This window comes from Hemitrygon akajei, unplaced genomic scaffold, assembly GCF_048418815.1.
Source record: "Hemitrygon akajei unplaced genomic scaffold, sHemAka1.3 Scf000104, whole genome shotgun sequence".
Taxonomy (NCBI): Eukaryota; Metazoa; Chordata; class Chondrichthyes; order Myliobatiformes; family Dasyatidae; genus Hemitrygon; species Hemitrygon akajei.
Window position 1 is genome coordinate 2,451,673 of NW_027331990.1, and position 14,283 is coordinate 2,465,955.

The 14,283-nt window shown below is 43.1% G+C and overlaps 1 protein-coding gene across 2 annotated transcripts in view; it reads right to left on the bottom strand.

Moving 5' to 3' along the window:
• Nucleotides 1-14,283, bottom strand: part of LOC140723190 (uncharacterized) — a 93,100-nt gene that overhangs the window by 70,040 nt on the left and 8,777 nt on the right. For both annotated transcript variants that reach the window (XM_073037800.1, XM_073037799.1), the window contains exons 5-7: nt 12,978-13,099; nt 12,103-12,251; nt 4,702-4,752 (exon numbers count right to left, since the gene is read on the bottom strand). In XM_073037800.1, the coding sequence (XP_072893901.1) occupies nt 4,702-4,752; nt 12,103-12,251; nt 12,978-13,099 (322 nt within the window). The remainder of the gene's footprint in view (nt 1-4,701; nt 4,753-12,102; nt 12,252-12,977; nt 13,100-14,283) is intronic.

Below are 14,283 nucleotides of genomic sequence, written 5' to 3' on the forward strand. Positions count from 1 at the left end.
TTGAGGATCACGTCGGGTCCAGTGATCTCAATGCCATTTAGTTTCAATATAATTATCAGATGAATAGGACTGGACCCAGGGTTGAGATTTTTGATTGCAAAAAGTCTAACTTTGAGTAGATGAGAAAGGATTTAGAAGGAATGGATTGGGATAATTTGTTTTATGGGAAGGATATAATAGAGAAATAGAGGTCATTTAAAGGTGAAGTTTTGAGGGTACAGAAACTTTATGTTTCTGTTAGGTTGAAAGGAAAGGTTAAATGTTTGAGAAAGCCATGCTTTTCAAGGGATATTGGAAACTTGGTTAGGGAAAAGAGAGATAACTACAATATATATATAGGCAGCATGGAGTAAATGAGGAGCTTGGGGAATATAAAGAATTTAAGAAGAAGCTTAAGAAAGAAATTAGAATATCTAAAAGAAGATACGAGGTTGCTTTGGCAAGTAAGGTGAAAATAAATCCGAAGGGTTTCTACAGTTATATTAATAGCAAAAGGATAGGGAAGGATAACATTGGTCCTTTAGAGAATCAGAGTGGACAGCTATGTGTGCAGCCAAAAGAGATGAGGGAGATTTTGAACAATTTCTTTTCTTTGGTATTCACTAAGCAGAAGGATATTGAATTGTGTAAGATAAGAGAACCAAGTAGGGAAGTTATGGAAACTATGACGATTAAAGAGAAGGAAGTACTTGCGCTTTTATGGAATATTAAAGTTGATAAATCTCCAGATTCTGACAGGATATTCCCTAGGACCTTGAGGGAATTTAGTGTAGTATAGCGGGGGCTCTGACAGAAATATAAAAAATGTCATTCGAAACCGGGATGGTGCCCGAGTATTGGCGTATTGCTCATGTGGTTCCATTGCTTAAAAAAGGTTCTAAGAGTAAACATAGCATTATGGGCCTGTCAGTTTGACGTCGGTGGTGGGTAAATTAATTGAAACTATCTTAGAGTTGATATATATAAGTATCTGGATAGACAGAGTCTGATTAGGAACAGTGAGGATGGATTTGTGCGTGGAAGGTCATGTTTGGCAAATCTTATTGAATTTTTTGAAGAGTTTACGAGGAATGTGACAAGGGTAAAGCAGTGAATGTTGTCTGTATGGACTTCAGTAAGGCCTTTGACACAGTTCCGCACGGATGGTTAGTTAGGAAGTTTCAATCATTGGGTATTAATATTGAAGTAGTAAAATGGATTCAACAGTGGCTGGATGGGAGATGCCAGAGAGTAGTGGTGAATAACTGTTTTACAGGTTGGAGGCCGGTGACCAGTGGTGTGCCTCAGGGATCTGTACTGGGTCCAATGTTGTTTGTCATATACCTTAATGATCTGGATGATAGGGTGGTAAATTGGATTAGTAAGTAGGCAGATGATACTAAGCTAGGTGGCGTTGTGGATAATGAAGTAGGTTTTCAAAGCTTGCTGTGAGATTTTGGCCAGTTAGAAGAGTGGGCTGAACGATGGCAGATGAAGTTTAATGCTGATAAGTGTGGGGTGCTACATTTTGGTAGGAATAATCCAAATAGGACATACATGGTAAATGGTAGGGCATTGAATAATGCATTAGAACAGAGTGATCTAGGAATAATGGGGCATAGTTCCCTGAAGGTGGAATCTCATGTGGATAGGATGGTGAAGAAAGCTTTTGGTATGCTGGCCTTTATAAATCAAATCATTGAGTATAGGAGTTCGGATGTAATGTTAAAATTGTACAGGGCATTGGTAAGGCCGAATTTGGAGCATTGTGTACAGTTCTGGTCACCGAATTATAGGAAAGATATCAACAAAATGGAGAGAGTATAGAGAAGATTTACTAGAATGTTGCCGGGGTTTCAGCACCTAAGTTACAGGGAAAGGTTGAACAAGTTAGGTCTTTATTCTTCGGAGCGTAGAAGGCTGAGTGGGGTGATTTGATAGAATTATTTAAAATTATGAAGGTGATAGATAGATTTGACGTGGATAGGGTTTTCTCATTGAGAGTAGGGTAGGTTCAAACAAGAGGACATGAGTTGAGAGTTAGGGGGCAAAAGTTTAAGGGTAACATGAGAGGAAAATTCTTACTCAGAGATTGGTAGTTGTGTGGAACGAGCTTCCAGTAGAAGCGGTAGAGGCAGGTTCGGTATTGTCATTTAAAGTGAATTTGGATAGGTATATGGACAGAAAAAAATGGAGAGTTATGGGCTGAGTGCAGGCCATTGGAACTAGATGAGAGTAAGGTTTCAGCACGGACCAGAAGGGCCGAGATGGCCTTTTTCCGTGCTGTAATTGTTATTTGGTCATATGGTTATTGTGCTCTTCTTTCTCCATCTCTCGTTCACTAGCGAGGATTGCTCTAGGGACAGTGTTTTGTACTGTTTTTGTGGTGCGGAAGGTCTAGAAGACTCCCAGCCTCCCCGTGTTAAGGAACTGGAGAAGCAGGGGATGTTCCTCAACTAATATGGAAGAATGTGGAGATAATGGATACAAACTACAGGGGGCTAGGCAGATCCATATTGCAGGAGGCAGTGACAGTGTGACACTCAGGAAAAGTAACAGGAATTCACAGCCAAGGCAGAGTACACCTGTGGCCATTGCCCTCAGTAGTAAGTAGTAGGTACAACGTTAGAAATTTCTGAGGGGGGCGGTCAACCATGCGGTCGCACAGTCACCGGGCCTTTGAGACAGAATTGGTGCTGTGACTCAGAAGAGCAGAGAGGTGAGAAGGTCTGTAGTGCTAATAGGAGATTCGATATTGAAATGGAAAGAGAAGGAATTCTGTGTACATGATCGAGATACCGGGATGGTGTGTTGTCTGACTACTGCCAGGCTCAGGAATACCTCAGATCGGGTCTTTGGGTCCCCAGGCGAGGGTAAGCAAGCACACTTCCTGGTGTACGTTGGCATCAACGAGATAGATAGACAAGGTGAGGGAGTTTTGAAGGGAATTTTCGTGAGTTCTGTAGAAAGCCAACAAATAGGAGCACCAGGGTACTAATCTCTGTACTGCTGTACTACGTGGACAATTCACATCAGGGATGCGTGAAAATATTTAGTTCATTCAGAGACATCGACATTTTGATTGTAATGATTTCTGGCAGTTCTTTTCAGATTCAAGGAGTGACCAATCAGCAAATAGCAGTGAGTAAACCGAGATGTGTATTCAGTCAGGTAGATACATCAGATTAAAAAAAACAGAGTTTCTAGCAATTAGTTTCTAACCAGAAGTTCAAAAGAATAGTGTTATTTAATAAATAACTGCGAATTAAAATAAGTGCTACAACACACAAATATAAAAGTGCTAAGACAGTACGATATGGGTGCAAAACTGTTTAGCGGTGTGATGTGAGTTTCAGCAGGGTCACTGCCTCGGGGAGAAACTCTTCCTGAGCCTGCTGGTTGTGGAGCAGGGGCTCCTCTAGCACCCATTGGATGTGAGGAAAGTACGAAGTCCATGCTTAGTGTGAGATGCATCATTAATACTGCGTTTCGCCCTGCCGAGGCAGCGTTTATGGTAGATGTTCTCAATGGCGGTCAATTGGGTGCCGTTAATTCGTTAGGCTGTTTTAACCACAAGCTCAGTGCTTTACGGTCCGAGGTTGGACAACTGCCATATCACACTGAGATGCAGTTGGTGAGTATGCTCTCAGTAGTACATCGTTAAATGACCGTCAGTAACCTGGGACGGAGGTGAACTTTTTTGATGTTCCTCAGGAAATAAAGGAGCTGTTGCGCCTTTTTGATCAGAGGATGGAGGAGTTCAGTGACCAGATAGGATCCTCGGAAATGTAGACAGCAAATAATTTGATGGTTGATACCCGCTCCATTACAGCTCCGTTAATGCCGATGGGGGCATGTGTGGCTCCTAGCATGCCCGAAGTTCATAATGATCTCCTTGGTCTTCTGGGTGTTAAGGGCCAGGTTCCTCTCGGCACAGCACGCAGCCGGGTGTTGTACCTTGTCCCTGTGATCAGGGCAACCACCGTGGTGACGTCTGCGAAATTGAATACAGAATTTTAATCATGTACTGGAACGCAGTCATAGTTGAAAAGGGAGCACAGAGGAGGGCTTAGCACACAGCCTTGAGGAACGCTAGTATTCAGGATGAGAGTGGACGAGGAGAGATTATCTAACTTATCAAATTCGGGTCTGTTAGAAAGTCCGAGGTCTAATTGCAGAGGGATGAGCTGATACCAAGCTGGCGAAGTTTGGCGATCAGCTTGGAGGGGATCACAGTATTGAATGCTGAACTGAAGTCAATGAACTGCATTCTGAAGTAAGAGTTGGGACTGACCACGACGTCATTGCAACACGAGTTCATCCATCTTACTCTGAATGCTGAGCGTATTTAAATACATCCCCTTCAGTGTTGTACTCTTCACCACTTTGAATTTTGCAGTAGAATTTATCTCTTTGTCTGTATTTGTTCTCAATCATTGATCTATGCTCCCTTACAGGAATTTTTCACACATATCATCTACTTCTGAAATCGCTGGCTCATTCCCAGCTGAAAGGAAAGTAAAGTCAATTGTTGCTGTGTCCTTAGATTTTCAGAAAGGCTTTCACAAGGCGCCGCACATGAAGCAGTTTAACGAGCTACGGTCGCATGGTGTTAGCTGAGCGCATCCGACCTGTTCATCAGTTTGAGTACCCAACGCGTATAGCGAAACTTTGGTTAACGTATCACCCCGCGCACAGACTCAGTCTTCAACTTTCACTTACCCCTGCATTGCAAAATCCATTTCATGTCCATGTATGCTGCGTCTGACCTTCCTGTGGGGAAAATATAAATAATTATATCTCAGTTACTTGGAACGCATCTGCTACCCGGCTCATTATTCTATCCTGTGAACAATTTCCCGATCCTGACACAGCGTCCCTCTGTTCTGACTCGTTGTCAGAACGTCAAATCGGTTCAACTTGAAAAGGGATGAGTTTGAAGAATAGGAAGTTAACAAAGAATTAGAGGACCTGCCAGCAAAGCGGGATGCTGAGCGACGCAGAACTGCGATGGGCGGGGACAGAGATGAGAGTTCAGAGCCGGACCAGATCTCGGGTGAGCGATGAAACATGGAAAAAGGCTGAGCACATGGACTGGATTAAAAAGCTAGCTGTGGACGATCATGTGAGATCTCAATAACGCACTTTGTGCGAATAAGACGGACAAGAAATGGACCCTGGGAGGGAAGTTTTTTTAAGATGAGGAGACAATAAGAGATCCGCTGTAAGGCACAATTACAAAATTTAGAAAAGTGCGGTCAAACCATAATCCTCTGCGGATTAAATAGACCAAGGTCCCATAAGGCCAGAATGCCATACGACTTAGGAAATTATTAAGCCAAGTCGTCCAACGATTCTCTGTCATTCCATAATGGCTGTTTCCTGATCCCACTAAACCCTATACAGCTGCCTTCTTGCCATACCCTTTAGTGTCCCGCCCGATCAGGAACCGTTCAACTTGTACCTTAAATGTACACACGGATTGCAAAATGCATTATCATGCATTACCCAACACTGTATTCCATCTGTCATATTGTTTTCCCATTATTCCAATCTGCATACGTCCTGCTTCAATCGCCTTTCTTCCTCAGCACTACCTACCCCTTTACCTGTCCTCGTATCATCCCCAAACGTTGCCACGAAGCATTCAATTCAACGATTGAAGTCATGGACAACAGCGTGAATAGCAGCAGTAAAATGTTCCCTTTTATTCCTAGTCGCTGCCTCCCGCCATTCAGCTATTCATGCCAGCGTCTTTCCTGGAACGCCACAGGTCACACAGCACAACAAATATTTTGCAAAAGTGTTGATTCCTCAGAATTTTTTTTTGTTTGTGAAAGACAGCTTGTAGATGAACACAAATATAATTTCACTATGCTTGTTCAACGTAGGAATTTCTCCCTTAAGTGTCCAACAATAATCCGCCAGCATTGATGGATTCCAGTTGCCCTGGTATCTTTTCTCCATGACCGCAATGTCCTGGTGAAAACTTTCACCATGCTCGTCACTAACAGCACCAAGATTTGCAGGGAAGAAGTATAAATGGCAATGCAGAAAATGAATCTTTAGTGACCTGTTGCAGTTCATGGTTTTGTATGCTTGAAACATGCTTTCAACCAGCTGCATGTCGTTTGGTGCTCTGTAGATGTCGAGAAAAAAAAAACAATTTTCTTGAATGCCTGCCATGTGATTTTCTCCATTCCCACTAGAAATATTGTTGATGACCTGCTTGATTTGTGCACCAATAAAAACGCTTTCCGTAACATTTGCATCAGTTATTCTCGGAAGCATCTGTCTCAAATATCAAAATCATTCATAAAAACCTTTGTGCCTGATGATAGCAAATTCTGTCCTTACAGTCCAGAACACAATAATTACTCCTAAAACTTGCCCTGCCTAAGGATGCCCAAGCATGCCTGGACAAGATAGGACACTTTCCAGTTTACAATGTAGGCAAGATTTTAATTGACTTGAATTATGAATTGAAATAATAAGCAAAAAAAATAATGGTGCGTGATAGGGAAATGTCATGGTGATTTTCAAGATGATAAACTGCAAATTCATAAGATACACCTAAAGTTTATTCAGGAAGCAAAATCTTTGTTGTCCACTGTTAATTTATCTTGTGGCATCTTATCCAGTTAATGACATCCAGTATTTATCTTTTGCCCACCCTGTTTGTTACTTTCTCTTGGAGCTCTAACAGATTTTTCAATTAATATTTGCTTTCATAGAATCCATGCTGACTTTATCATTGGTCTCCAAGACCTCGAAATCGCATCATTAATAATCTATACCAACCCTTTTCCCATCCACCAACACCAGTTTACCTTCCCTTTACTTTCCTTTTTTTTCTCCCTTCTTAAAGAGTGGAGTGACGTTTGCAATCTTCCAGTCTCCCGGCACCATGTCAGAATCAAGTGATTCAAGTATGATCATGACCATATCTCTTTCGCACCTTCTCTCAGGACCGGCATTTAGTCCATCTGGCCCAGCTTAAGTCCTTTAAGTTTCCCTGGCACTTGTTTCTCTGTAATGCGCACCGCAATCATGCCTGCTGCCTAATCCTCATGGACATCTGGCATACTGCAAAGTACACATTACGTTCATCTGCGATTTCTTTTTGCCCACTGCTACCTCACTCGCATCATTTCCTGTGGTGCAGTGTTAACTCTCAACACACTTTTAATCTTTATATAACAAGAAAGGAATTCTAGTATCCCAGCTTCAGATTATGCTCTAATATTCCATTTTTCGCTCCTTATAGCTTGTTTTCTTGCCATTTATTTGGATTTCATACGCTTTCCAATCAGCCAACTTCTCATTAGCAGGGCTTCCATGCAGAGCATATCTTTTGCCACTTGAGAACATCCTCATCTGTGGGACATGACTATTCTGTGCCTTATACATTATTCCCTGAAACTTCAGCTATCTCTGCTCTACCGTCATCACCACCCGTATGCCCCTCCAATCCACCTGAGCAAGCTCGTGCATCATGCCTCCGTAACTCACTTTATTCCATTGCGATACTGATACATGTGAGTTATGCTTCTCCCTTTCCAATTTCAGTCCGAATTCAATCATGTTCTGATCACAGCCTCCTAAGGAATCCTATACGTTAAGCGCTCGAATAAGATGTTCGTTAAAACACAACATCCAATCTGAGATAGCCTTCGCCTAATTGCCTAGAGAGCAAACTGCCCTAAGAAGCCCTCTCATAGGCATTCAACAAATGTCATCACTTGCGATCCGACACCAACTAATTTCGCCAAACCCTTGCATATTAAATTCCCACATTACCATTATTGTATGCCTTTTTCAGCTCCTTTGCAATCTTATCCCAACTCCTTTGCTACTATTATTAGTTTTATTAACTGGTATTTTACGCTACTATTTCGTTAACTCCACCCACAAAGATTCAAAATCTTTTGTCGTTATTCTCTTCTTAGAGATGTAATTCCATCTCTTACCAATAGAGCCACACCACCGCCTATGCCTTCCTGTTTGTCAATTTGTGCAAAGAGTATCCTTCGATACTGATCTCTGAACTACGGCCTTCTGCTAGCCATGCCTCAGCGGCGTCCCCTATATCATACCGACTAATTTCTAATTGCGCCATGAGTTCGTCTACCTTGTTCAAAATACTATGTCCGTTCAATTACATTACGTCCAGTCCGGCATTTTTTGCTGTTTTGAATTATCCCTGTGAGGTACAATTTAGCTGCTTATTCGGTCTCCATTTGTACGCAACCATTGGCGTGTCTTTTCTTATATTCATGTTACACTCATCATTTACTTCAAAACCTGCTGACTCCGTCTCAGCTCTATTATACTGGTTCCCATTTTCCTGCCATGTCGGCTTCAAACACTCGCAAAGTTCCAGTAAATCCTCCGACTATTGCTCCGGAGCCTTCTGAGCAGAGTGCACAGAATTCTGGGAGAGGTACACCGCTTTTGCCTTCCCCCTGTAACACGCCTCTCCCAAGAATTCTCAAATTGAGAATAATTTTGTTTGTTAACATGAGTACTCATTAATGAACAACACACACAAAATGCTGGTCAAACACAGTAGGTCAGGCAGCATCTATAAGGAGAAGTGCCTTTGACGAAGGGTCTCGGCCCGAAACGTCGACAGCGCTTCTCCTTATAGATGCTGCCTGACCTGCTGTGTTCCACCAGCATTTTGTGTGTGTTGTTGTTTGAATTTCCAGCATCTGCAGATTTCCTCGCGTTTACTCATTAATGATGTTTCTTGGAGTTCACATTAGCGATGACCTCACCTGGTGAATTAATAACACCTGAACAGGGAAATACAGCTGCAACTTCAATCCGAAATAGACTGGGGCAAGCCAAGCTCCCAACCCCATCTGAACTGCAAATTAAAGGAGTACGACTGCGAACATCTTGACAATTGTTTCTCCATCTGGCATAGGAGCAGAGGAGAATTGGCCCTGGAGTCACTACAACTGACAGTAAGAACGGCTAAGAGGTTCATACGGAAATCGCTAATATTCATCTGGGGAACCTATCAGGAGTGATGCATATGCAGGGCGCTTGGTATAACTAAGGATCCCACCCATCCATCCAGCATCTTGGGATCCGAGCCCACAGGGCACTCAAAGCTGCTGCTCAGGTTGACTCTGTGGGTAACAAGGTTCACCTTCGTAACCTGTGGGATTGAGTTCAAGAGCCGAAAGGTCATGTTGCAGCTATATAGGACCCTGGTCAGACCCCACTTGGAGTGCTGTGCTCAGTTATCATCACCTCACTAATGGAATGATATGGAAACCATATAAAGAGTGCAGAGGAGATTTAGAAGGATGTTGCCTGGATCTGTGTGCATGCCTTATGAGAATAGATTGAGTGAACGCGGCCTTTTCTCTTTGAAGCGACAGAGGATGCGATGTGACCTGATAGAGGAGTAAAAGATGATGAGTTGCATTGATCATGTGCATTGTCGGAGGCTTTCTTTTCCCGAGGGCAGAAATGGCTAACACGAGAGGTACAGTTTTAAGGTGCTTGGAAGTATGTGCAGAAAGATGCCGGGGTTACGTTTTTTTATGCAGAGAGTGGTGAGTGCGTGGAATGGGCTGCTGACGGTGGTAGTGGAGGCGAAAACAATGGGGTCTTTTATGAGACTCCTGGATCGGTACAAGGAGGTTAGAAAAATAGACGACGGTAGGGTAGCCTAGATATTTCTAAAATAAGGACATGTTCGGCAGAGCATTGTGAGTCGAAGGGCTGGTGTCGTGCTGTAAATTTTCAATGTTTCTAAGGTCAATGATTAGCAGCCAGAAGTCCTGCTGCATATTGGCACCAATGACATAGGTAGGCGAAGTGGTGAGGTCATAAAGAGGGGTTTTAGGGAATTAGGTAGAACGCAGATAAAGAGGACTTCAAGGATAATAATCGCCGGATTGCGGCCTATTCCACGTACCAATGAAGGTAAGAATAGAATGTAATTACAGGTCGATGCCTGACTGACTATCGGGTGCACGGGCATTGGCAAGAGTTATGGATCATTGAGATATCTTCCGGGGAAGACATGACCTGTACAACAGGGACTGTTACACCCGGAGACCGAAGGAATCCAAAGTGCTTGCGGATACATGTATGTTTAAATTAATTCAGCAGGGTGATGAGAACCGTTTGATAGCGCCAAACCCGTGGCAGTTGGTTTTAAAACAGAGGCGATGTATAGTGAGGCGGCTAGCAAGGAGAGTCTGATAATAGAAAAAATTTGCAGTTAACAGTATTAGCAGCAATGTGAAATTGAAAAGGGTGACTAGAGGACTGAGGGTGCGTTTTTTTAATACCCAAGGTGTACTTTGTAAGGTCGATGAATTTGAAGCACAGTTCCAGAATGGCGAGTATGTTTTTGCAGGCATCACTCAACCATGGCAAAAAAAAAGATTGACTGTACTGGTAACTTAATGTCAAAAGGATACATATTGTATCGAAAGTGTAGGCAGGAAGGCAAAGGGGATGGTAATGCTCTACTGGTAAAAAGTGAAATCAAGTCATCAGGAAGATATGACACAGGTAGATCCGGAAACAAAGGTGTAAACATAGATCGGGAGGCTAAATCGTCTGAAGTTACATCGGGAAAGGAAAAGGACGAAAAGGTAGATCGGGAAGCTGAATAGACTGGAGGTGGATCGGGAGGCTGACGTACCTGAAGGTACATAAGCCCTGGTCCATGCCTGAAGGTATATTTTCAGGTTACCAATGTCTCCTACATGAGACCGGTGACAGGAGGGAAAGAGCTGGACAAACGGGGATTTATCTGATTCGCCAGAGGCTTATCGAACTGTTCCTTAGGAATCGGTGTTGCCATCGGGACTTTTCACGTAATATGTAAATGATTTGGAATACGGAATGTCTGACTTTGTGTCCACCTTTGCAAACGATACCAAGGTTAGTGAGAAGGGTGGTTGGTGGTGGGGCGGCTGCTGCCGAAGTTTGAGGAAGTCGGAGAAATTCACAAGTACCAAAATGGATTTGGAAATGAGGCAACGATTTGTCAGATGGAATACAGTTTTAGGAAATGGATGGCCATGCACATTTGAAGAATGAATAAAGGTGCAAACAACTTCCTCAACCGTGTGAAAATCCATTAATAAGATGTGCCAATGGATGCTGGTATCTTCGTGCAGGATTCCCTGATGGTTAACATGTAGGGTCTGTTGACAGCAAGGATGGCAAATGCAGTGTCAGCATTCAATTCGGGAGGATTAAAATGCTAACGTAAAGAGGTAATGCTGAGGATTTATGACTCACTGATCACAATACATTCAGTGTACTGCTAGCAGCGGTAGACTCCTTACACTGCATAGTGTGCGTTGGCGTTGGCGATGTTCAGGAGGACAATCACAAGAATGCTATCGGAAATGCAAGCGTTATCCTCAGAGGAGCGTTGCATGGGACTGCCCCTGTACTCGCAGGAGGTTAGAACAATGAGCAGGGATTTGCTGAACTGCCGACATAGACTGGACTAGAGTGCAAACTTAAGAATAGAGGGACATCCCATTAGTTTCGAGATGACGAATCATCTCTTCAGCCAGAGGATGGTGAATCCAAAGAATTCACTGCTATACATGGACGTGGACTCCATGTTCTTGTGGACCTTTAAAGTGAATGTTGATACGATCTCGTTTAGCAAAGTTATCAAAGTTTATAGGGAGAAGACAGTGGAATGGGGTTGAGGGAGATAATGAATCAGACATTATTAACTGTCAACAGACCCGATGAGCCACTTGGCCCAAAACCTCCTTCATCATCTCGTTTTATGAGCAATATTTCAGTGTCATTTCGTCTAACTAAGTTGCTGGCAAAATTTTTCTGAGGCTGACATTTAGAATTATTTTGACGCATCGAATAAAAAGAATTGAAGTCAGCACGCTTTTTTTCAGAAGTCTGCAAGGAAAATTTGAGAAGCAGAAAGATGGAATACAATTCTCCATGACTATAACAAATCCACAAGGATTCGCCATCAGAGTCGTAGTCTGCGACCAGAATGCAGGTACTCTCCCTCCTGGCAAACGGCGAGGAGAGACATTGCTATGCCCCGGTAGGCACTGGCTGCGCAGCAGACTCAACTACACGCCTCGGTGTGTTACCTACCCTTTGCAGAAAGACATGAAGAAGAAGGAGTTGTTGAATTTGGCATTCTGCTCAGTGAGCGTGCGATTGAAGTCATTTGCCTGGGTCATGGCATTCCACCGAATCCTCCTGGAGAGCACGTCCATTGTCGGGAAACGAGTTATAAACGCCTGCAGGATAGATACACCTTAGAAATTGAAACAGGAAAAATACGATACACGACCATTTATCGGTCCTGTCCGACTATTCACTCAGGTGTAAGGTCATATCTGAGATGACCTCCCGGTTTTGCTTAAACTCACCCTACTCTCCTGACGGGCGACACGTTCCCTTGCAGTCCCTTCCTGATCCCGAGAATTCCCAAATGAAACATGCTTTCACCTTTATCCCGTCCGCCAGTGCCTCCAACTTCCTGATTTGCCACATCCACTGACCCTAGTGCGGTCTCAGGTTCTGATTCAGATACATTCATTTATCAACGACTGACTCGCCTTTGTCAATCCTGTCTGTTGTGTCCTCAAGGAATCCGAACTACTTTGCAGGGTGTAATTTTCCCTTGAGGAAACTGTGCTGAATTCGACGTACTTTATTGTTTGCATTTCAGTACACTAAAACCCTCTCCTTTAATATTGAACATCAAAAGCATCACAGGGAGCAGTGTTTCCCGCGTCCTGAAAAACATCTACATACTCTGGTCCTAAATATCCCACATATTCGTCGAAGCCAGCATTCCTCCCTCCTGAGCATGTCTCCAGCTTCAATAGCTGAAAGGCAGACAAAAATGTAACCAGCACCCCATTGAGCAGGCCTCCCCATCTAGTTCCCGACCACATTTCGCCCTCGGCCTGCGGGTCAATCAAAATATAATGACCGCTCAGGTTCCAGCTAGTACTCACTTGTGGGCTTGTTGGTGTTGGAGGGTTTTCCCAAAGTTCTTCGGGAACCAACAAATACATTGTAATCTCTCCATCTCCGGTGAATGAAATGAGAAATTGTCCATTGCTTTGGATCCTCAATCCTAGGGGTGATGAAGAAAGTTAAAAAGATTTATACTTCTCACTGGAAACGGAAACAGGAGTTTCAATAGAAAGCGAAGGAGGAACTCCATCCTACCATTTTCTGAATGCACTATGACCTACTTTAAGATCAACCTAACTATCCACTCCCACATAGACCACCGCATTATATACCATTCAGGTGATTTTTAAAAATAATTTCACAAAAACATTCCTGTTGTTTCTGCGACGACGCCAGACAAGGAAGACCAACACACCACAGACATTCTTACCAAACCTGCTGAGTTCTGCAGAAGTTTCGATGAACCTATAGCCACATTCAAATGAAGTGCCCTTACACTCATTGTGCTTTTAAAATCTTGCAAACCTTTACACTTTTGTGCTTGACTTTTTCTCACTCAACTCTTAAATTTCTGTTTTTTATCATTTACATGTCATTATGTTTATCCACACTTTTTCACTTTATCCATGCTTATTCAAACTAACGATACCATTATCCTAGAATTTAGTTTAGACTCATGTCCACAGCCCTAGTTATGTGATCCCCTAGGATTCAGGGCCGATCACGGTTCAGGTACAGCTCCCTCCTTCCCAAGAACTGTTGCCAAATTCCCATGAATTCAATCCTACTACTCCCACACTGAAAATTGAGTTACGCATTTAACTCTCTAATATTCTTGATGGTCTGCCAATTTGCATAAGTATTTAAAAAGTTATTAGGATAGACAAAGGAGAATCTCGCCTATGTAACACCTATGTATCCTGACTCTGCTTTCTCTGAGTTAACCAATCCTCTATCCATCCTAATATATCACTCCCAACAATCTGCATCCCGCTCTCATGTATCAAACGCCTTCTGCAACGCATGGAAAATAATGCCCATCTGTTCTCCTCTATCGACAGGGCTCGATATAAGTTTCCTGAAGGGAAAGTTACACTATCGTCGACCTGAAAAGTACAGAACGGTACTGACCCGCCGGCGCACGATGTTGTGCCGACATTCCACCGACACTGAGATCAATTTAACCCTTTCATCCTACACTGCCCTACGTTTAATTTATCATCCGTGTGCAAGATTACCTCTCTGCTCCTAAACTCAATCTCACGATTGATGAATGTCAATGCACCGTATGATTTCTTAACCAGAGATAATCTGCGTAGCAGCTTTGAATGTCCTATAGGTTGA